General features: G+C 42.4%; 2 protein-coding genes across 3 annotated transcripts in view; one reads left to right on the top strand and one right to left on the bottom strand.

Moving 5' to 3' along the window:
* On the bottom strand, positions 1-7,283 carry TIGD6 (tigger transposable element derived 6). Its single transcript, XM_025867258.2, has 2 exons — positions 7,146-7,283; positions 1-4,037 (listed from the first exon to the last, which is right to left on the bottom strand). The coding sequence occupies exon 2, from the start codon at positions 3,952-3,954 to the stop codon at positions 2,380-2,382; it is 1,575 nt and encodes a 524-aa protein (XP_025723043.1). The 5' UTR covers positions 3,955-4,037; positions 7,146-7,283; the 3' UTR covers positions 1-2,379.
* An 87-nt stretch (positions 7,284-7,370) lies between these two features.
* Positions 7,371-24,271, top strand: part of HMGXB3 (HMG-box containing 3) — a 45,021-nt gene continuing 28,120 nt past the window's right edge. The window contains exons 1-6 of one of the 2 annotated variants that reach the window (XM_025867254.2): positions 7,371-7,850; positions 10,433-10,571; positions 11,666-11,840; positions 14,802-15,299; positions 16,361-16,459; positions 22,389-22,520. In XM_025867254.2, the coding sequence (XP_025723039.1) occupies positions 10,435-10,571; positions 11,666-11,840; positions 14,802-15,299; positions 16,361-16,459; positions 22,389-22,520 (1,041 nt within the window). In that variant the 5' untranslated portion in view covers positions 7,371-7,850; positions 10,433-10,434. The remainder of the gene's footprint in view (positions 7,851-10,432; positions 10,572-11,665; positions 11,841-14,801; positions 15,300-16,360; positions 16,460-22,388; positions 22,521-24,271) is intronic. The other variant, XM_073890872.1, reaches the window with a different exon arrangement.

Raw genomic sequence — 24,271 nt, 5'->3', positions numbered from 1 at the left:
TTATACACAAATGTTTATTGAAGTGCCTATGACGTGCCCAGCACAGTGGTAGGCATCATTAAGGTTACAAAGTTCCCTGCTCCCATGGAGTTTACAGTCTAGTCAAAGAGCCACAGAACATTGACAAAAATGTGGGTGCTGAAGTGAGTGGTAGAGACAAAAAGTGCCAAGGAGTTGAGAGAAGGGTGGAGCAGGTGCTGAAGTCTTTTAAAAAAAAAAGGCTGGCAAAAGAGGACTCCGGTTAGTTTCTGAAGGGCCTTATGTCAGGGCCCACCTTGGTAGAGAGCAGGGTGAGGCATTCAAGTAAAGGCGCGCTAGCACACACGGGTACAGAGTGAAAGAACGGCCTATCCAGGGGCAGCACACACACTGAACTGTACTGAGCAAGCAAGCTGGAAATGGAGGTTGTAACCAACTCTAGAGGGTGCTAAAACTCAACCGAATAATCCAGTCTTTCATATTTTTAGGCATTTGGGAGCCACCACAGACACTTGGGCAGGGGAAATGGCACGATGTCAATAGATCTAACATTATGTGCCAAATGGACTTCAGGGGAAGAAAAGTGAGCAAAGGAATTCAAAATTGTGTCAGTAATCCTGACACAAAATGACAGCAGTATAGGTGCTGACAATGAGCAGAACCACAGGACTTAGCCAGAAGAAAGTTTTCCTCTCCTATGTGTTAAGGATTTAAAATATGTACAGTACTTTTAATTCAAAATATACTAGTTTGTTAAAAAGAAAAATATACAAAATGAGATTTCAAAAATCCATTTAAATATCTGCTGTTTTTTGTGACTGTTGTTTTGTTCAACATGGAAGCGGTCTGTGATTAATGTTTTACATGTGTCTCAGTTAAATGATTACGGAAAGAAAAATAACTGAATTGCTATGCGTTTCTGAAATAACCAAAAAATTAACCTGTATGGGGGCGGAAAACTACACTACAACACTGACAGGTATTGTACGTACCTTCTAAAAATGAAACGGACACGTATCTCACATATTAGGAACAGACACTAGGGTTATGAAGGATATTAAAAATGTCTTCTTTATAGGAGAAAAACTTTAGTATAATTCTGATTATAAATTTATTTAGTTCTAGATAACTTAAAATCAACTCTGCTCTAGCGGATGTCTCTGCCAAACATGAAGGAATAAAGGTGAAGTAATTTTAGCAAAGGCAAACAGTGTGCCTTCATCTTAATCACAAAGTCCAGGCTGGATGATCCACAGGTGGAAAAATCCAAAGAGGGGACGATCCAAATCCTGTCACACGTGTCCTCTCTCCCACAAACTTCCCTCTCACCTCGTCTGGAAGGCGAGGGGTACACTGGGCTGTGTGCTCTCTCCCGGGATTCTCTGACATACAAGGCCTCCCACATTGCATTCTATCTCGTCTTTACGCTCCTCGTGCTCCCCTGGGCCCCAGCTCCCTCCGACTAATAAGCACTACAAGCTGTGTTCATATCCTAGGTGGTTCCTGTTGATTCTTTGGGCACAGACAGATGTACCTCTACTCACTACTTGGCTGGCGGGCGCAGCGTTCAAGAGAAAAGCTAAGATTCTAGAGTTACCAAATCAGCAGAAAGGAGTTAACAGATCTGGCATAAGAACTGCTAATGTTTTGGGTTTTTTTGTTTGTTTGTTTTTCTCCTTTTCTTTTCCGTTTTGCTTGTGAGGGGGAGTATTCCGATGGCTGGCTGAAGAGAGAAGTACTAGACTCCAGCTAGACCAGTGGTTCTCAAAGTAAAGATCCTGGACGACATTAGCATGAGCATGACCTGGGAACTTGTTAGAAATGCAAATTTTGGGGCCCCCACCTAAGATTCACGGAATCAGAAAACTGGAGGTGGAGCCCAGCTATCCGGGTTTTAGCAAGCCTTCCAAGTGATTCTGAAGTGAGCTAACATTTGGAAACCACGGAGCTAGACTTACTGGGAAGAAGTTGGCTCCAGACCCACAGTGTGCTTGATTTTCCTGTGGTCAATCCAGTAATTCCCAAACTTCCCTGAACACTGGAATCACCTGGGCAGTTTCACAAACTGCTAATGCCCGTGCCCCATCACCATAGATTGTGATTTAATTGGCCTGGGATAAGGCGTGGGCTTCAGAAATTTATTTAAAGCTCCTCAAGAGATCCTAAGGTGCAGACAACTTTGGAAACCATTTGATTAATCAAAAGATAACACACATATTGGTCAAATTTCATTTCCAAAGCCCATTCAAGGAAGTTTCCTGATTATTTCAGAGGACTGGAATGTTGTCATTATAATATTGCTTAAAACTTAAGTTCAATATCCTATCTAAAAAAAAAAAAACAAACCTTTGTTCTTGTAAACTACACTTTCTAAATTAAAAGAGGCAGTTAATGCCTACATTATTTTGTTTGGAGGAAATCTGTAATTTTGGAGTCAACAAGAGTTTGTGTCACTTTTCTCATTAAATATTCATCTATGCCATTTAGCTGTCCAAAAACGGCGTCAGGAACACCTACACAAGTGGAAAGGAACTGTCTAAGTTTCTGCACACTTGAGATGGCCTCTGTGATGGTGATTTTGGGCTGCTGTGGTAAAGATGCCTCCCCCTCCTCTTCGCTTCCAGCTTCATCTGTATTTTCACCAGCCTCCATGCCCTGGAGGACCTCTGTGTCTATCCGTTCCTGAGAGATGATGAGATCATCATCTGCGGTGACAAAGTCCTGGAAATTTATTTCATTGGGGACACGGGTGGCAAGAGCCACGGAGTGCCACAACTTTTCACTGGCTGCCTCTGGCTCGCTGGCTGCCACTTCTGTGTCAGAATCTGTCAGTTCCAGAGGGATGATGCCTGCCTTCTGCCAGCATCTCACCACTGTGGACTGCTTGACTGACCACCATGCTGCAGCAATCATGTCGATGGCCTGCCTGATGTCCACTTTTTCTTGGTCCTCACTGCTGTGGAGCTTAAGGAGGATCTGTTTCAGGAGGTGACTTCGGTACAGCACTTTCATGGTGCGAATTATGCCAAGATTCAGGGGCTGCAGGACGGCAGTACAGTTAGAGGGCAGGTACCCCACCTGGATCCTTTCCAAGCGTGGCAGCATGTTGTGAGCGGAGCAGTTGTCGATCAGCAGGAGGATGCGGCGTTCTGCCCGCTTCATCCTGGCATCCACTTGCATCAGCCACTCATTAAACAGCTCCTGTGTCATCCATGCCCCCTGGTTGGCTCGGTAATCACAAGGGAGGGAATGGACGTTCTTGAGACAGTGTGGGTTGGCTGACCTACCGACAATCAATGGTCTCATTTTTTCAGTCCCTGAAGCGTTGCAACAAAAGAGTGCTGTCAACCGCTGCTTTGCTTTCTTGCCCCCTCTACAATGGTCCCCTTTAGCAGCAAGCGTGTGCTGGGGAAGCAACTGGAAAAACACTCCTGTCTCGTCAGCATTAAAGATATCATCTGGGCTGTAGTCAGCAATCAGTTTTATAATTTCCCCTGCATGCCACTCGTTAACCTTATCTATTCCTAGACCATTCATTAATCTGTCACTATCCTCTCTACAGACTGCTTTCAAAGCAATTCCGTGGCGATCCCTAAATCTGTTCAGCCAGCCCACGCTTGCTTGAAAATTGTCATAGCCAAGCATGTTGGCCAAGTTGAGTGCTTTTTTCCGAATGACAGAACCAGTCACAAGAATGTTTTTGGCATGGATTTCTTGAAACCAAGCAAAAACAGCCTTATCAATGTCGTCATAGAGAGCATTCCTCATCCTTTTCCGCTGGGGTCCTACAGATGCCTCCCGTACCTTCTCTTCAAATTTGGCACGATCCTTTAAGAATGTAGACAAGGTAGAAGGAGTGATACCGAATTCTTTTGCCACATCACCTTTCCTTTTTCCTGAGTCTACAGCTTCCACCACCTTCATTTTCTCCTCCAGGGAGAACTGTCGACGCTTCTTGTTCCCCTTGTTTGCCATATTCACAGAATGAGTGCTGGGCCACAATTACCAGGGCTGAGTGTGTTCCTCCTCTCAGCTTGTTTTGCCACAATTGTAGAAAACTGAGGAGACAAAATGTGGAGTACCTGTCAGGAACCACAGACAATGGATTCTGCCCAAAAGATGGGTCAGATTTTTCAAAATCCTACTAGGAAATGATAATATCAGGCCAAAGTCAAGAGAAAATAGGATTCATACTACTGACTTTTTGTAGGGATTACTTAGACAGACTCAGAGAGTGTTTGAAAAAGAAGAGATCTTACAGAGAATCTAGTTCACTTAAACTTTCCGAGCTTCTGTAAAAATAATGTCTGTTCTGTCCACCGTGGGAATAGATTGAAAAAATAAATGGTAAAAGAGGTTTGCAAATAGCAGTGCACTGTATAAATTCAAGGGACTATTATCCGGCTCTTTTTATAACAGAAACTGAGGCTCAGAGAAGGGGCCTACCCAAGTTCATACAGCTCAGATTTCTTGGCTCAGAATTAGTGCCCTTTCTGCAACTCCATACTCCTGCTGGATATTCCACCAAAGTGAGATCTCAAAGCTCTATCACTATGTGGCTTGGAAGGATTTTTCACTGTGGGAATACGTTTCTGATAGCCACACATTCATTTAGTGTTTATAAGTGTCAAGTGGTAAGGATACAGTGATGAACAAGGCCGTCAAGGTCCCTGCCTTTATGAAATATACAATATGGTGGAGGAAGATAAACAAAAAGAGAACAGATAAATAAGATAATTATAGAGTGTGATATGGCTATGAAGGAAATAAACATGATCAGGCAGTAGCAGTTTTGGTAACTGCCTGGGAAGACATTTTACCATGAGAGTTCTCACAGGAGAGGAGAAGCTGCTGTGAACTTATGCTGTGACTGCCCCTTTGCAAGGGCTGCCTCCTACCACCACATCCACACATTTATCTATCAATTCTTGCCATCCTCTATGTGCTAAGCACTGTGCTCGATGCCAGCCATCCAGAGATGGATGGAGCATAGTGCCCACCACTCAGAAACCTATCGGGGGTGGGGGGAGAAGCCTATCGGGGAAGCAGGGAAGACAAACACTAGAGTGCATGAAAACTATAAAAGAGGTTACAGAGCACTATGAACTAGAATATGGAAGTGGGGATGATCAACCGGGTGGGACATGGATGGGCAGTGCACTTCAAAGAGGAAACAGTATTGATGTTGGGCCTTAAAGTATAAACAACTAGAAGTTCATGAGACAGAAGGAAATATGTGTAAAGGCAATAAAATACTATAGAAAACATGATGGCATGGTCAGGAAAAAAAATCTTTGGAGAAGAAAACAAGAGCCAAATTGTGGAGATTTTAGCTTGATCTTGAGACAAAGAGAGGTCATAGAGGTCTGTTTATTTGAATGATGTGATCAGATTTGCACTTCAGAAAGAGTCCTTTGGTTGCAAAGTGGAGAACCTAAGGGGTAAAATCCATCTTCCTAAGAGGTGGCCCTAAATCTGTAGATAAAAAAGGCCATAGCCAGTTGAGATATGTTAATTTGAAAGCAAAGGGAAGCTACTGAAGGATTTTAATCGAGGAGAAAGATGACTACTATGTAAAGAAAGGAATTGAAGGGTGTCAGAGAAATAGCAGGAGACTAGTTAGGAGGCTGCTGCAGGAGTCCAGATGTGAGATAATGGTGGCTTGGATTAGAGTTATAGTGGCTATGGTAAGAAGTAGTCAGTTTGGGGCTATGTTTCTGCAGACCTTGCTGATGGACTGGATATCAGGTGCAAGAGGAGTTAAGAATAACTCCCAGATTTCTGGTGGGAGCACTGACCAATCCAATGGATGGTTGTGCCGTGCAGTGAGATGGGAACCAATTGAGGAGATGGAAACCAATTACTGAAGATCTCCATAAACTTAATTTGTTACTTTACATGCTTAATACAGCTTAAACATGGCAGGACTTGGAATCAAATCCAGGGAGACTCATACAAAGCCAGTGTTCTGAACACTATAGAGTACTATATACCTTGTTCTGGGAACTACCAGTATTGAGAGGCGACATGGAAAGAGAATGAAGTAAGAGCCAAGCCATCAAAAAAAAAAAAAAAAAAAATCTTGCCGTTTGCAGTCAAATGCTCTACCGCTGAGCTATACCCCCTTAATCTTGACATTTGCAACGACGTGGATGGATCTAGAGGGTATTATGCTAAGCGAAATAAGTCGATCAGAGAAAGACAAGTATCATATGATCTCACTACTATGAGGAATTTGAGAAACAAGACACAGGATCATAGGGGAAGGGAGAGAAAAATGAAACAAGACGAAACCAGAGAGGGAGACAAACCCTGAGAGACTCTTAATCTCAGGAAACAAACTGAGGGTTGCTGGAGTGGTGGGGCGTGGGAGGGATGGGGTGGCTGGGTCATAGACATTGGGGAGGGTATGTGCTATGGTGAGCGCTGTGAATTGTGTAAGACTGATGAATCACAGACCTGTTCTCCTGAAACAGATAATACATTATATGTTAATTAAAAAATTTTAAAAAAAGTTTAAGAAAAAGAACCAAGCCAAAGTCTTGTAGGTGAGGCTAAGTTTGAATTTTATTCTAAGTGAATGAAAGGAGACTAGAAGGTTTTAAGCAGGGAGTGACTGAATCAGTTACAGTGCAAAAAGATCAATCTGCCTGTTGTGTGAATAGATTGCAGAGCGACAAGAGGGGAGGTGGGAAAAACTGCATCAGTCCAGGAGGAGATAATGGTGACTAGGAGGTTGGTGACAGTGGTACATGGAGAAAAGTATGCAGACTGGAAATACATCTGCAAGACAGTGAGGGTCGTGCAAGGACTTGTACAAATGTGGAACAATCTGTGACACTGGCGGGAAAAAGTATACTATTCTTGTCCGATTCCAGAGCCTCTCCACTTGGTCATTCAGCTCAGTTTGAATCACTCCAGGAACTCTACCATTAACTGTGTGGGGGACCGTGGGAAGAACGGATTGGGTGAGAACGGCTTGATGTGGCACTAAGAAGTAAGAACCCTATCCTGAACAAGCGGGGACAGACTGGGCAGGGCTGGGGTCAGGCCTTGGAACACTGTGCTGAGAGGGTGGTCCTGGGGCTCCCCAGGGCCCGACGTGGCTTTGAGAGTTCAGGCGGGGCCTCGACCTCTCACGCTTGGCACAGCCCCGCCCCAGTTACCTGAGCGCCCTACGGCAATGCCCCGGGGCTAAGCGGCCCGGGCGTCCCACCGCGGGCGGCCGCAGCTTCCTCCTCCTCCCGGAACCTCTAGCCGGAAACAGTCCGTCCGCCTTATCAGCCCCCTCTAAGCGTTTAAGCAGTTCCTATGGGCCCGCCCCTCGACTAGGGCTGGACTGTTGTGCATGCGCAAAGGGATGCACGCAGTCACGCGCAGCCGGCCGCTTCCGGTGCGCCGCGAGGGCCGCCGGGAAGGGTCTCCCTGGCGATCTGAGGTGTGCTGGTGTTGCTCCTGCCGCCGCCGAAGCGGTGCTGCGGCGACTACCGCGTCCCTGCTGTCTTTTTCGGGCTCCCCGGGGCCTGACCCCCGGGGCCCTCGGCAGGCGTCGGTGAAGAGCCTGCGGAGCAAACCTGTGCTCCCATACCCGCCCTCCACCACCCTATATCGCGACTCCGAGAAGGGGGAGCGAGAGGAGCTGTCGCGACTCCGCGCCGTGTGTCGCCGGGCGGGGCCGCGGGGCCGGGGCTCCTCCAGCCCCCGGGATGCGCGCGCGAGCCCTCGCCTCCACTTCCTTGTTGCCGCTGTCACGACTGGAGCCGCGTCTCGCCGACAGCGGGGAGCGCGAGTGCGCCGGCCAGCCCCCTCGTCGAGCCCCCGGCCCGGGCGCCTCCGGGAATGTGAGCCGCGCGGCTCGCTCGCTCCTCCGGGTAAGTCCCGCCCTCGAGCGCCTCGCTGCACCGTGCCGCGGACATGCTGGGCGACCTCGAGCCGGGTGCTGCAGCTCTCTGAGCCCTCTTGTCCCTTCCACAAAGTAGGACCAGTAAGCCTTAGTCTTCTACTCCCGCGTTCGGTACGTTTGGGACGTCTGAGACCGAGAGAGGGGAATGAACCAGCCCAAAGGCAAGCCGTGGCCCCTAGCCGAACCGTCAAAGGCCATCTCATGAGGTTTTGAGGAGCATCTGCTGGAACAGTGAAAGTGGCTCTGATTTCAAGTACTGCCCTTAATCCTGTTTTACAGATGAGAAAACTGAGGCTTAGAGTAAGTAGGTTGCTCAAGGTCATAGAGCTCTGTGCGGGTGCTATAAAAATGTGTAACTTGGTCCTGATCTTTTGCTTTCCACAAAAGCCCTTGGTTTTAACCTTTATATTATTCTGCATTTTTTGGCATTGCTGTACTGAGGCCTGCGGTCTGAAAATAATCTTGGACCCAGGCTTAAAATGGGGTATTCGAGCAAAAACTCTGAGTAGTCTCTTCCTGCCCCCACCCCAAGGTGGGTGTAATGGCTCTGCTTCCTAAATTGTTTTGCTCTGGGTGCTAAAACCCTGTATGTCATTTTTTACAGATCCTCTCCTGTAGTTACTGCTTCTCTGCAAGACTGTCAAGGACTGAGAAGTCAATTATTAAGGGCAAAAAAAGCATAGTACCCACATAGTCTTGATTTTAATTCTAGCTACCCTTACCCTGTGAAGGTACTGGCCTATTACTTACCCAGTCAAGTTGTGGGTTATGTTCTCTTCTTGATTGCGCTGTGACAGAATGCAGGGTTTATTTGTTTTAATGGGAAGGGAAATCATTAGAGATGACACAGAACAAGAAACGTTAGGAATAAAGTGTTTTTAACTGGGGAGTATCTTTAAAATTATAGATGACATATTGCTCGTCTGCGTGTTCTAGGGGAGGGTTTTTAGCTTTCACAACCTTCTCAAAGGTATTCTTGCCTCCCCCAAATTTAGGAGCTACTGATTTCAGCCTTTTCATCTCATGTGAGGAACAATTGAAATTCAGGATGTAGTGTAGACTTGTCTGAGATCACATGGTTAGAGTTGAGCCTTGGAGTCAGATCTCCTGACTTGATCCTTTTCTCATTATACCTTAACCAGATACCTCATCAGTTGTAGAGTGAGGTTTAAATGAGATGTGAGTGGGTTTGTAATACACAGATCTGTCCTGTGTTTACTGCTACAATTCTGTCTTCTCAGAATCCTAAGTTCTTTTCTGACAAATTTTTAAGAGCAACTACAGTATATCATTTCTGTCTCGTAAAATTGAAGTAGTTTCTGGAAACCTTTCTTCCTCCAAGGCTTAAGTCTTTTGGGTAAAACTCCAACTAAGAACGTGGCCACAAATAGGGGCCACTCCTCTTGAACTAGTCATTCAGGTTTTTTTTATGCCTTCCTTTTCCTAGGAAAAGCTGTTAATAGATTTTCTGTTTCTTAGGCCTGGGAGTTAATGTTAGTCTGTCAGATTACTGTTTAGACCTAAGCTGTCCAATACCATAGCCACTAGCCATATGTGGCTAATTTAAATTAATTACAATTAAACAAAACAAAATTTGGTTCCTCAGTCACACTAGCCATATTTCAGGCGCTTAATAGCCATATTGGAGAGTGCACATATAGAAAGTTTCCATCATTGCAGAAAGTTCATTGAACAGTGCTGGTTTAGAGGGTTGCCAGTGGAAATGGGGAGCAGTGTAGTATAAAAAAAAAAAGCTGGCTTTTTGAATGAAAAAAAATCTCAAGTCCCTGTTTGGTTGTGGTGGCCTTAGGTTGATCATTAAGCATTTCAGCTGTAGATCCTTAATCTTTACTAATGAACCCTTTCCTTTGTGTAGCACTTGACTATTCTCAAATAGAGTTGTATCTATGATATTCTTTGAGCCTTATCACTATAAATCTGTAGTAAGGTGGGTGAGACATCTGTCTTTTTATATGTGAAAAAATTTGAACCTGAAATAGCTAAAGGACCTGCTGAAAGTCACAGAAGCTAGCAGGGTGTAAAGAAATCTCTTACATATAGGCATTTACTGTGTGTCTGAATGAATAACTGAATGAATCAGTGAAGCAGTTTGGTTAAGGTAATGAAACATGAGAGAAGGTCCAGAACTTCTGACTACTGGGCAAATACTCTTTTCACTTTTTACCATATGGAATTGTTGTGGGGCTAATCTTTGAGTTGAAGAATTATTATATCCCAGGAGTGAATATAAGCAAATGAGTTGTCAAAGCTAGTGTGATCCTAAATTTGCTGGGTCAGAGGAATCACCTGGGGCACTTGTTAAGCATACAGATTTCCATACCCTCTGGAGATTCTGATTCAGAAGAGCTGAGGTGGAACCCTGGGAGCTGTATATTCATTAAGTACCCCCAGTGCTGCTTAGGATCTGCTGAGTTTGGGAAATGACTGAACCTTGAGGCCCTGGCAGAGATAGGGGATCATTGGATCAAGTGGCTGCCGTCCTCTTTGGGATAGATTCTTGAAACCTGTTTGTGTTTGACTTTCCTCTAGCCATGGATGCATCATATGATGGTACTGAGGTAACTGTCGTGATGGAGGAAATTGAGGAAGCCTACTGTTATACCTCCCCTGGGCCACCCAAGAAGAAGAAAAAGTATAAAATACATGGAGAAAAGGCCAAGAAACCCAGGTTAGCCAACACCTTTCGGTAGCTGGCATTTATAAACACAAACTGCTTGGAGAACTGTGTTGAGGAAGACTAGGCTGCGTCCAGATTCATTGAGAGTGCTGTGTCTATTGTTGAAGTCTCTGGATGGGCAGTGGTGGTGTGGGGAGAAGGAGATGGGGAATAGGAAGTGGTAGGTTGATACCAGCAGTTGCCATTCCTGGCCGGATCTTGATCATGTTTTCAGGCTCTCATACGAGATTGTACCATACAAATGGTGGAAGCTATGTACAAATGAAGTATGTTATTTATTTTTAACGTTATTGATATTTAAGCATTTAAAATAGGGAATTAATAAAAAGATAGAATTATAATAGTACCAATGATATCTATAAAGATTATCCATGTTATTGTTCTAATCTCCCTCTTAACTGAACACTCCAAAACTTCTTGCTGAGGTTACCGCTTTTGGGTTACTTTGGTAGTTAATTTACTTCCTTTTCTCAGCTCTGGGGAGGTGCTGTTGGCCAATGAGATGACCAGAGGCTGTGTGTGGAGGAGTAAAGCATGTGGGTGATAACCAGACTGTGATTAGCCCCCTAAGTAACCTTTCCCTGAGAGTGGGATGACAGTGCACCTGTATATCTTTGCTCATATTTGCCTGTAGAGCCAATCCTTCTTACAAAAAAAGTGGTCCATGGAAAAGTCAGACAAGCTTTTGCTTCCAGGTTTCTGGAGGGAGAAACCTGTACATCATCTGGGGCTGTTATTTATGTATATATGTATTTATGTTTTAAAGATTTTATTAGAGTGTGCGAGAGAGAGATCACAAACAGGAAGGAGGGGCAGAGGGAGAAGCAGACTCCCTGCTGAACAGGGAGCCTGATGTGGGATTCGATCCTCCTGGGACTGGTCCGCAGATCATGCAGATGCTTAACCAATTGAGCCACCCAGGTGCCCTAGGGCTGTTATTTAAATGTTTGTTTGCTTCAGTCCCTATTTAGATAAATGCTTTGAAATGAAAAGCTGGGTTTTTGCCTCTTCACTCTCAAACCCTGACACTGTACTATTTACTGGTTGAATGAGGGAAAACCTTAAGAGGTCATTGCTTCCTTTAGGTCGGCTTACCTTCTATACTATTATGACATCTACTTGAAAGTGCAGCAGGAACTCCCCCACCTCCCTCAGTCTGAGATCAATAAGAAGATTAGTGAAAGTTGGAGGCTCCTCAGCGTGGCCGAGAGGAGTTATTACCTGGAGAAAGCCAAATTAGAGAAAGAAGGTTTGGATCCTGTAAGTAATTTTTTTCCCCAACTAATTTCTCCATTGCGTCAGTGGCGAAGGCCTTGGGAAGACCCCCACACCCTGTTTTCCTGTTTCCTTTTCTTTTCTTGGGAAAACTGAGTTGAGTCAGTTTTATCTTTCTTAATGTAGTAGTTTATAAGGGATTTCTCCTGCACCCCATCAGTTTTCACCTTACTAATGGAAGGTAATGAATACGTGTTATACTGATTGCTGTCAGTTATAACATAATCAGCAATTGGGCTGGCAAGTTTGGAAGTAGGTACAGCTGCCTTGTATAATGTCACATTCTTCTATTAACACTGGTGGTTGTGCACTATGCCAGAAGCAGAAGATGATGGAGGAGACAGGCTTGAATTAAAGAATGCATAAGGATGTGTTCTAATTTGTGTCTGTCAGCCATTTTGTATTTCTAGTTCACAATAACAGAACACTGACACCTGTTAATACTGCTGGTTTTTTGTTAAACTGAAATTCCTGCAGGAAAAATAACCTTGTTATTGTAAGGTTAACCTTAACTCCTTTTTTCAATTGAAACATTGTCTCTGATTTCTTCTTTGATAATGTAGAGCAAAGGTTCTTCAGGAACGCCAACAGCTACGTTATAGCAGAAGAGGTTGTGTTTTCCTTAGTGGAGGCCATCTGCCACTACCATTTAGATTATTTTGCCCTTATTGGCTTGGCATTCCTCTTTCTGGAAGAGTTTTGTGTTATCTAAGTCTTGGAGATACCAGTCTGTACCCCCTCCTTTTTAAATTTTTTTTTATTTTTTAATTTTTTTTAAAAGATGATTTATTTGTCAGAGAGAGAGCCATGCACAAGCGGGGGGAGCGGCAGGCAGAGGGAGAAGGAGGCTCCCTGCTGAGCAAGGAACCCGATACAGGACTCGATCCCAGCACCCTGGGATCATGACCTGAGCTGAAGGCAGACGCTTAACTGACTGAGCCACCCAGGTGTCCCTGTACCCCCTCCTTTAGATGATTTGTTTGTAAACTGAATCTGGGAGACAGTTCCTGTGGGGAAGGGGAAGGGGAGTGTAGTGTCCTCCCTGTGGTTTCCCCATCATAAAGTCAGCAACCTTTTGCCCTGATACAGGAAAATTTTACCTATTCCCAGAGTGATAATGGTTTTTAACTAATGTAGGTGCTTATTAAGACTTTTAAAACATTTTTTAAATAAATCATCTGCATTGATTTTTTCTTACTCATGTGGGACTTTATATCTACCATCATCTCTACTACTACTATCAAGAACATGAATGGATTAGCTCCTATATTAACTAGCTGTGACCTTGGAAGAATCACTTAACCTTTGGGTCTTGGTTTCCTCGTTTATAAAGCTGGGAATAATAGTATCTACTCACAGTGTTTAAATTAGATAATATAAAGCACCTAGCTGAGTCATTGGCACATACTGCCTTGGTCAGTAAATATCACTCTTTAGTAGATTGTCTAGTGACCACATAATAAGAAAAGGTGGTATTTAATTAGCATCTGAATGTGCCAAGACTGAGTAAGACTTTGGGCACTGTGTTTGACCTCTCCGAGATTGCCTGGTATGAAGGCAAGACCCTCCTGCCTTCATACTTTGGGAGCCTGTCAGAGACCTTGTGGCAGTCTGGCTTCTCCGCAGCCCTTCCAGTCTCTTGCTTAGTGGCAAGGCCTGTGGTTCCAGTGTCATTCAGCTCTCCCTGGTGTCTAGATGCCTGGATTTGTTGATTAAGTCCAGATCATTCTATGCATTTACTACCATTTAATCTTGTTCTAACCTGTCTGCTTCAAAGGGTGACTTGAGAATGTCATTTCTCCATTATCTCTCCAGTAAAGGCTCCATAAAGGATTTGGCCTGCTTTTATGTTTCATCTGAGTGCTTCTTTCAACTTTCATCTCTGAGTGCTTCCTGTGTATCTTAAGTAGTCTCATCGACTTCTTGCTTTTGATGTATTTAAAGATCCTTTTGTAATGGACTTAGTGTTCCTTTTAAAAAATCATCTGAAATTATTTCCATTTAATTTCAGCTCTCACTTAACTGTTGACTTAGAACTTTTCTGTTTTTCTTATTAGGTAACTTGCAGTTTAATTTGAAAAAATAAAAGTACCCTTTTCTTGGCCATGAGCGGTTTTGCTTCTAGTACCTGGTTTCCTTGCTCCTTAGAAGACCTGGCTTGGAGTCTTTACTACTTACTAGTTTTATGTTTGGGGGAAGTTTACCTCCCTGAGCTTCAGTAGAATAGTACCCAACCTAAGAGTGTTGTTAATGTTAAGGTCAGGAAAGTATTTTCTGAACGTTAAGTTCCCAGCCAGTGTTAATATTTATATCCCCCCACCACTGCCCCCATATATTCAGGTTCCTGTCAGATATTCCCATCCATGCATACTTTCTCTCATGAAGTGATCGGTTCATCCTCTGTTTTGTAAGTCTGGGAGAAACCAGTGTTACCAGAATCCTTGCTTGCTGCCTTGAGTTCCAGTTTGGCCTGTTGACTTGTATTTTATGCTTTTTGGGGTTTTACTGAACATTATACATTCTGGTTTTTAAGTCTTCTGCTATTTTGCAATCCAGTGTATCAGAGCTGGAAAGGAACTCACAAATAGCTAAATTCGGATAGGGCAGCAAGACCTAAAAATTGGAAAGTATTTGCTCAGGACTGCAGATCTGGGATTTCAGCTCACAGTTTCAAATGCCAAGATCAGTGCCCTTTCCATAGTCTGATCCCTGTTACCTATCTCCTGTGTGATTGAGCAAGTAAGCTACGTGGGCTAAAGTGTGATTCCGAGGAGGGCGACATTGCCCTTGACAGAAGCTGACCCTTTCGAAGTCTTAGGTCAAGAGAGGAGTCTTTATGGTCCCTTTTGCAGAAAATCCAAAAAACGAAAAAAATCACAAATGTGCATGTGGTCTCACACCATTTATCTCTGCTTGTCTCCCCTTCCCCGGCTTCCCGGTCCTCAGAACTCCAAGCTCTCCACACTGACTGCTGTGGTTCCGGACATCCCAGGTTTCCGCAAGATCCTCCCTCGCTCAGATTACATCATCATCCCCAAGAGCAGCCTGCAGGAGGACCGCAACTGCCCTCAGCTAGAGCTTTGTGTGGCCCAGAACCAGATGTCTCCTAAAGGACCATCGCTTGTGTCCAACACTGCCCCGGAGGCAGTGCCTAGCCATGCAGGCATGGCAGAGCAGTGCCTGGCTGTGGAGGCCCTAGCTGAGGAGGTGGGAGCCCTTGCCCAGCCGGGTGCCATACAAGAGATCGCCACCTCAGAGATCCTCAGCCAGGATGTGCTCCTGGAGGAGGCTTCCCTGGAGGTAGGGGAGAGCCACCAACCGTATCAGACAAGCCTGGTAATTGAAGAGACCTTAGTGAATGGCTCACCAGACCTCCCTGCTGGAAGCCTGGCCGTGCCCCACCCCCAGGTTGGGGAGAGCATGTCAGTGGTAACTGTCATGAGGGTAAGTGACTTTGGTACTTATGTCTCTTTCGCTTTATCTGGAATTACTACAAAGGCAGTTAGCACCATGCAGTGGTAATTAAGAGTACTGGTGTGGACTTCTAGTAGGACTACAGTTCTCTTGAACCTTTTTCCCTTGGGCTTGCTTACTTTAAAGTTCTCCTCAGTTTCTTAGGCACTCTTATCAACTCCTTTTGCCCAGCATAGCCAGGACTTTCTTCACATGAGAGAGTACATGAGGTACATTAACAGCATTTAAATGATACGGCTATCCATGAATCAAAGCCAGATTCTCTCAAGCTGTTAGGATTTTATGTTCCCTGAAGATTGTTTCAGCAAACACAATGGCACCTTGAACTGTTTAGGAGAATTTTCAAATGGTCTTCCTGGGCGCAGAGTGGGTAGGAAAAAGGAAACTGTCTTCAAGGCCAGCTTGATAGGACTTAGAAGTAAGAGGGAAGTCTCTCCAGTGGCGTAGGTCCAGCCATGCCCAGTTGATGGGAAGAGCAGTTTCAGTGATCCCACAGCCTGGTCCCCCTGGAAGCGGGGGAGCCACCACCATGCCCTCTATTACCCTGGGTAGTGTGGCATCCTCAGAGTAGGAGTTCTGCTCAGGCCAAGAGGAATGTAGGACGGCCTGGATGTATGAGAGCAGGTAGCTCCTTGCAAAAGACTCTATGGTAGGCCTAAATCCATTTTTTTGTTTGTTGCCTCAGGGCATGCCACCTGCCTGGTTTAGGCAGATCAGTAGGATGTTAAAAACACTTGACAGGGTCAGAACAGTTGTTTTCTTTCACTCACCGCTTATATGATCTTCAGAGTCCTAAGTCTCCTAGGACCTCCGTTTTTTCATCTGTAAAATGAGGATAGCATATTCTTTGTGGTAAAAGTTTTCTGTATCTTTTTTTGTTTTAATTAAAGTTTTGAGATAATTGTAGATCCATTTTTTTGGATAAGCACACTGCTGTGGTTATTGGAGTTGATCCGTCTTTCAGTGTTGTGGGTGGCCCTGGGTATTCATTCCATCTCAGTAAAACTGTCCTTCTCTCCGTGTGCCCACAGGATTCCAGTGAGAGTAGCTCCTCTACGCCAGCCACACAGTTCATCATGTTGCCTCTTCCTGCCTACTCAGTTGTGGAGAACCCCACCTCCATCAAACTGGTCAGTGTGTGGGGAGTTGATGGAGATTAGGGCTCCATAAGAATTCTCTTCCAGGTAGTTTTCTAAGTCTTAATAACATTAAGACAGTAGGACTGGCCAAGGTCTCAAATTATCTGCTCTCCAGGTATTCTTTACTGGGGATAGGGGTGCGGGGGGAGGGTCTTTGAATGGAGCTCTGCAGGATCCTTAAAACTCCTCAAGGTACATACAGACTTTTCTCTTTAAGAGCATTTACCTGGGATAGATTCAGTGCCTCTAATCAAATTTTCAGAAGCATACATGATTTAGAAAAATTGAGGGCCATTGATCTGATTCAATCTTATTATTTGTACATATTACAAAAAAAGCCTAGAGAAGAGAAAGGACTTGTTCTCTGTATGATTCAAAGCCAGTGGGCTGGGAAACAAACCAGAACCAGGACCCTGGTCTTTTGATTCTCAGTTAATGGTTTTTCCATCACATACTGCAGCATCTGGGCTGAGATTTATCCCTAAATAGTTCATGGGTTTTTTTTATGCTAATGGTAGTTCAAAACTTTTTTCAGTACCTGATTGTTTACTAGTAATATAACATAGTTGATTTTTTTGCATATTAAACATATTCTGCAACTTTGTTAAACTCATGTATTCTGGTAGCCTTTTTGTAGTTTCTCTTGCATTTTCTACATAGATGACCGTGTCATCTGTGAATAAAGATAGTTTTATTTCTTCCTTTCTCATTTGGGTTCCTTATTTCTTAATACATCGTCTGGGACCCCCAGTATAATATTGACTAGAAATGGTGAGAGCAGATATCTTTGTTTTGTTCCTCATCTTAGGAGGAAAGCATTCAGTCTTTCACCATTAGGTGTAATATTAGCTATAGGTTTTTCGTAGATGCCCTCTTCAAGTTTAGGAAGTTCTTTTATATTCCTAATTTGCTGGGAGCTTTTATCAGGAATGGATGTTGGATTTTGTCAAATGTTTTTCTTAGGTCTGTTGAGATGGTTGTAGGAATTTTCTGGTTTGTTAATGTGATTAATTTCATTGTTTTCAAATGTTAAACCAATCCTGCATTCTTGGAATAAACCCCACTTGGCAATCATGTATTACCCTTCTAGTATATTGTTGGATTTGATTTGCTGAAACTTTGCTCAGGAATTTTGTGTCTGTATTCATGAAGATGTTGGTCTCTAATTTTCTTGTATAGTGTTTGTCTGGTTTTAGTATCAGGGTAATGTTTACCTAGTAGAGTTAGGAAGTACTTTTTCTTCTTAATCTTCCAGGAAGAGTTTGTGTGGTATTGGTATTAATTTCTTCCTTAAATGTTTGGTAATTGCCAGTGAGGTCAATCTGGGCCTGGAGATATCTTTGTGGGAAGATTTGTAATCACAAGTCCAATTTTTAAAATATGTATAGGACTATTTAGCTTATTTTTAAATAATTTTAGATTATTTAGATTTAGGTTATTTTTGAGTGAGCTTTGGTAGTTTGTCTTTCAGGGAATTTGTCCATCTCATCTAAGTTGTCAAATTTATTGACGTAAAATTGTTCAAAACATTCCCTTACTCTCTTTTTAAAAAACTGTGGTAAAATATGCATAACATAAAATTTACCATTTTAACCATTTTTAAGTGTACAATTCAGGGTCGTTAAGTATATTCACAGTGTTGTGGAGTCATTGCCAATACCTAGTTCCAGAAGTTTTCGTCATCCCAGACAGAAACCTTGTGCCCATTAAACAGTAACTCCATTCTTCCCTCCCCCAGCCCCCAGTAACCTCTGTTTTATTTTCCGTCTCTGAATTTGCATATTTTAGGTACCTCATAAAATGGAATCATGCAAATATTGTACTTATGGTCTCATTTTTTTCACCCAGCAGGTTTTAGGGTTCACCTCTCTTGTACCATGTATCAATTTCATTCCTTTTTATGACTGAATAATATTCCATTGTGTGTATAGCCTACATTTTGTTTATCCATTCATAGACATTGATGGACATTTAGTTTGTCTTCACCTTTGGGCCGTTGTGAATATCGCTGCTATAACTTAGTGGATACATATCTGTTTGAGCCCCTGATTTCAGTTTTTTGGGGGGATATACCTATGAGTGGAATTGCTGGATCATATGGTAATTCTGCGTTTAAAATTCTGAGGAATGCTTATCCTTTAATATCTGTAGACTGTAGTGATTTTACCTGTCTCATCACTGATAGTGGTAATTTGGATGTCCTTTCTGTTTTTCCTGACAAGCCTGGCTAGAGGTTATCAATTGTATTGACCTTTGAAGAACCAGCTTTTGGTTTCATTGATTTTTCTCTATTGTTTTTCTGTGTTGTATTTCACTGATACTTGCCCAGATCTTTAATCTTTCTTCTGCTTACTTTGGGCTTAATTTATTCTTTTCTAGTGTCTAAAAATTAAGATAGAAGCTCAGTCATTGATTTGAGACCTCTCTTTCTAATATAGCTGTTTAGTGCTCTAAATTTCCCTCTAAGGACTACTTTGGGGGGCGCCTGGGTGGCTCAGTTGGTTAAACGACTGCCTTCGGCTCAGGTCCTGATCCTGGAGTCCTGGGATCGAGTCCCGCATCGGGCTGTCTGCACATGGCGGGGAGTCTGCTTCTCCCTCTGACCCTACCCCTTCTTGTGCTCTCTCTTTCAAATAAATAAAATATATCTTAAAAAAAAAAAAGACTACTTTAGTGGCATCCCACAAATTTTGATATGGTATGTTTTTATTTTTATTTTATTCAGAATACTTTCTGATTTATTCTTTGACCCATAAGTTACTTAAAAGTACATTATTTGCTTTCTAAATATTTGGGATTTTCCAGATATCTTCCTTTCATTGATTTCTGATTTAATTCCATTATAGTCAGAACTTTGTGTTTTTAAGACTTGAATCTTCTTAAATTTATTAAAACTTATTTTATGGCCCAAAATATGATTTGTCTTGATAAATGTTCTGTGTGCACTTGAAAAGAATGTGTCTTCTGTTGAGTTAGAGTGTTGTATTTTTTATTTATTTATTTATTTTTAAAGATTTTATTTATTTATGAGAGAGAGAGAATGAGAGATAGCACAAGAGGGAAGAGGGTCAGAGGGAGAAGCAGACTCCCTGCTGAGCAGGGAGCCCGATGTTGGACTCGATCCCGGGACTCCAGGATCATGACCTGAGCCGAAGGCAGTCGCTTAACCAACTGAGCCACCCAGGTGCCCGAGTTAGAGTGTTCTGTGTGTGTCAGTTTAGGTCAGGTTGATTGATAGTGGTCAACTCTTTTATATCCTGACTGATTTTCTGTCTGCTTGTTCTGTCAGTTATTGAGAGAAGACATCTACCTGTCACTATAAATAGTATTTGTCTATATCCTTTTTCATTTTTATTAATTTTTGTGTCATGTGTTTTGACTCTGTAATTAAGTACTTAAACATTTAAGATGGTTATATCTTCTTTTTTTTTTTTAAAGATTTTATTTATTTGAGAGCAGGGGCAGAGGAAGAGGGAGAAGCAGATTCCGGTTGGGCAGGGAGCCCAGCACACAGGACCCTGAGATCATGACCTGAGCTGAAGGCAGACGCTTAACCCTTTGAGCCACCCAGGCATCCCAGGATTGTTATGTCTTCTTGATGAATTGGCCCCTTTATCATTATGAAATGACCTTCTTTATCTCTGGCAATATTGTCTGCTATGAAATTTACTTTGATAATGAGCTTTCTTTCGATTATTGTTATTATTAGGAAGTTATATCTTTTTCCAGCATTTTACTTTTAACCTATTTATATTTAAGGTACTTTTTTTTTTGTAGGCGGTATATAGTTTGGATCTAAGAGCAAGACCTATCTGACAATCTCTATTTTTAATTGCAGTATTTAGGCCATAAACATTTAATGTATAAATGTATAGTTAGGTTTAAATCTTTCCTTTTACTGTTTCTTTTTGTCCTGTGTTATTTTGCTTTCTTCTGAATTGAATATTTCTTATGAATTCGTTTTATCTCCCTTATTGGCTTATTAGCTATTAACTGTGTTTTAGCTATTTGGTGGTTTCTTGAGGATTAATAGTGTACGTCTTTAACTTACCACAGTCTATCTTCTAAAACCTATGGATAAACAGTCTATTTTTAGATGAGAAATTTGTCATATCTTCAACAGGAACAGCCACTGCAACCCAATTCATGGAGAAATTACAGGTTTCTCCTGAGCCTTTGCTCTCCTGGAAATTACTCTTTTATGATTTAATAAGTGTCAGCCAGACTCTTCTAGAAAGCCTTTATAAATAATACTTAAACAGCCTCGAACACTAGCATTTTTTTCCTAAAGTTATTTCTATAAGCTGCTATTTAGGAGTCTTTCCAAGTTCATGGTAATTTATTTGTAGAACTGACCTAACTTAAATTTTTACTGTGCTTTCTGGTGGTGTTCAGAATGAATATTCCATATGGAGCCACAGTCTGAGCAAAGATGAGAGATGTTTTATATAGCCCAGTAATAATAATTTCTCACAAACCTATAGAATCTTTTACAAGTTACTAAGCAACATATTTCCTTATTTCTTACCTCATTTGCTCTTTAGGGTATAGGAAGGGCAGGTGATTTTACAGAGGAGGAAACCCAGGGCCCAAGAGCTAACGTGACTTACCTCTAGGTCATCCAGTGTGTTAGTGGTAGAGTTGGAACTCAAGGCCCGGTCAGTCTTTTTCCTGGGTGCCACACCACTCACCCTCATTCTTGACTTGCTACCACTATTACAATCACCTTTCCCTAGGCGTTCTGGTAGAGGTAACCTAGTGGCAGCTTGAGTTTTTGCTTTTTGGCCAGTCTCGGGAAGGTGGGATTAATATGAGTAAACACCCATAAGTGACAGAACAAATCTGAAAGGGAAATGTTTTCTTTGCAGCATTAATCAAGAAATGGGGCATGGCTAGTTTCTATTTGCAGCTGAAATGTAATAACCCCTTGTAATCATTCTGTTCAAAGGGAAGTCATTGGAGATGGTGAGAGCCAGTAGCTGAATATATTCATATGCAAATAAATTCTGTTGAGTGTCAAAGAACTTGATTTCTATTGGAATTCCCTCCTTTTTTTTTTAAGTGGCCATTGTCTATTTTTATATCTCTGAACCCTGAGTCCTTGGTTCTTTGATTTTTTTTTTAATTTTATTATATTAATCACCATACATTACATCATTAGTTTTTGATGTAGTGTTCCATGATTCATTGTTTGCGTATAACACCCAGTGCTCCATTCAATATGTGCCCTCTTTAATACCCATCACCAGGCTAACCCATCCCCCCACCCTCCTCCCCTCTAGAACCTGCAGTTTGTTTCTCAGAGTCCATAGTCTCTCATGGTCCGTCTCCTGCTCCGATTTCACCCCCTTCATTTTTCCCTTCCTACTATCTTTTTTTAATTTTTTTATTTTTAACAAGAATGAAGATGAAGCAAATTCTTCGAAGTATTTAGGACTGAGGGTGTAGCCGAGTGCATGGAAGCAATCTTGGACCAAGAATCAAAGATTTCAGGGTTCTAGGTCTAGGTGTGCCCTTGATTCACTATACAATTTGAGGCAAAGCATTTAACCACTTTGAAGCTCAGTAGTTATAATACCTACTTCATAGCGTTGCTGAGAGTGTTAAATGAGATATTGGTAAAATGTTTTAGCACTATGTGGTACTTGGCTTAATTAGTAATTATTGCTATCTTTATTCTTCTGATACTTATCTGTGTAATCTTGGGCAGCTGTTTTTCCTCATTTGAACCTAGTTTCTCCATTTCTAAATAATTAGTTGTATCTTAGGACCTTTCCAACTCTGACCTTTTAAGATACCATGAATTGGCTGTTCTTCTACAAGCTGGCATCTTCCTGGCATTGTTGTGGTTATAATGGGCATCAGGCTCCGAGAGGGGTTACACTGTGGTGTTGATTCTGACCTGCTCTTTTCCTTACAGACCACTACGTACACCCGCCGGGGCCATGGGACCTGCACCAGCCCAGGTTGCTCCTTTACATACGTCACCAGGCACAAACCACCTAAGTGCCCTATATGTGGTAACTTCTTAGGAGGGAAGTGGGTCCCAAAGGTAAGTCCAGTGGTCATTGATGCTTTGGAGGCCCCACAAAGTGGGCTTCCTGGTCCCCTTTAGAGCAGAGGACTTAAAAAATAAATACTCGTTTTTATTTTCTGACTATACAAGTAAGGTTCATTGTGACTGTTTAAAAAAGAGAATAAAATGTTATCCGTAATCTTATGCCATCCAAAGAAAAACCATTGTTATCATTTCGGTGTCTTTTCTTTCAGTCTTTTTTCTGTGAATATCCAAGTTCTGTAGCTTGCCTTTTTTCTTTTTTTTTATGCCATTAAATACTCTTCAAGACTATTATCTTTAATTGCTTTATAAGTTCCCATGAATGACTACACCAGGGTGATTTATTCATTTCCTATTAGTTAAATTTTTAACAATCCACCCTCCACACTGACTGCTTAGTTACTCAGATACATAACTCACATCTGCTCGCTTTTTAGCTCAAAGTCCCTATAGTGTCTATTTAATGTAGAGGTCCTTAACCTGATATTTAGGTCTTTCATAATTAACTTTCCAAGTGTATACTTCTGTGTCTGTTTCTCTCTTAAGTAAATGATGCCTGATAAATAAATGAGCACCAGAGCTATGCCCCTGTGAAGTTCAGTTCAACATGTTTTTTTGTTACTTGTTTTATACTTTGCACTGATTATATAAATCATACATACTTGCCACATTTTTTATATGAGACTATAAAGTGGGGTCAAAAGAACTAGAGTAGTCAAGGATGGGTTATAGAGGAGATGGTCTTGAAGGATTAGTAGAATTTGAGTAGGTAGAAAAGGAAAGAGAGTGCTTTGTTTTTGCGAAAATCCTTAGGCTAGGTTTGTGTTTGTTAGGTGTCTAACTCAGCATGGTCCAAATTTATCCATGTAGAGAAAACTTATGTAGTGGCATACCCGTTAAGTTTCTCGGGGGCAGTTTCCATAGAACATGCCTGAAAAACACTGGGATGGTGACTTTTGCCTTCTGGCTGAGTGTTGGGAGTTCAGGGCATCACTAGTTCCAGAAGACAGAATAGGTTAATAATTAAGAATATACTTCTGGAGGGGCGCCTGGGTGGCTCAGTCGTTAAGGATCTGCCTTCGGCTCAGGTTATGATCCCAGAGTCCTGGGATTGAGCCCCACATGGGGCTCCCTGCTCCGCGGGAAGCCTGCTTCTCCCTCTCCCACTCCCCCTGCTTGTGTTCCCTCTCTCGCTGTGTCTTTTTCTGTCAAAAAAATAAAATCTTAAAAAAAAAAAAAAAACTTCTGCAGGTGCCTGACTGGCTGAGTCGGGAGAGCCTGAGACTTTAGATCTCAGGGTGTGGGTTGGAGCTCCACATTGAGTGTGGAGATTACATACATACAGGTAGACGTACACAAAACAAACATGAAAGAAAGAAAAAAGAAAAACTTGTGCTTGGTCTCTGCACCAGGTTCCTGGCACTGAGTTCCTAAAACCCTAGAAATTTCCTGAGTGATAGAAGAGAAAGGAGTATCCTTGGGGGTGGGGAGGAGTACACTTCTGGAGTCAGCTTTCCTTAGTTTAAACTTCTGTTTCCCAGGGATTTTAGCTGTGAAACCTTGGCCAAGTCACTTTATGTCTATTCTTTATTTGGTTTATCTTTCATTTGTAAATGGAAATGAACAATAGTGCCTACCTCATTAGGGTTGGTGGAAGGATCAAATGAGATTATCCCTGTAAAGTGGACGGCACATTCCTAGTATAGATTAAATCCTCGATCAGGGTCACTACTGTTGCTCTTGGC

Source organism: Callorhinus ursinus, unplaced genomic scaffold (genome assembly GCF_003265705.2).
Source record: "Callorhinus ursinus isolate GAN/ISIS: 27379988/994484 unplaced genomic scaffold, GSC_fseal_2.0 scaffold3, whole genome shotgun sequence".
Classification (NCBI taxonomy): Eukaryota; Metazoa; Chordata; class Mammalia; order Carnivora; family Otariidae; genus Callorhinus; species Callorhinus ursinus.
This window is presented reverse-complemented; position numbering and strand designations above follow the sequence as displayed.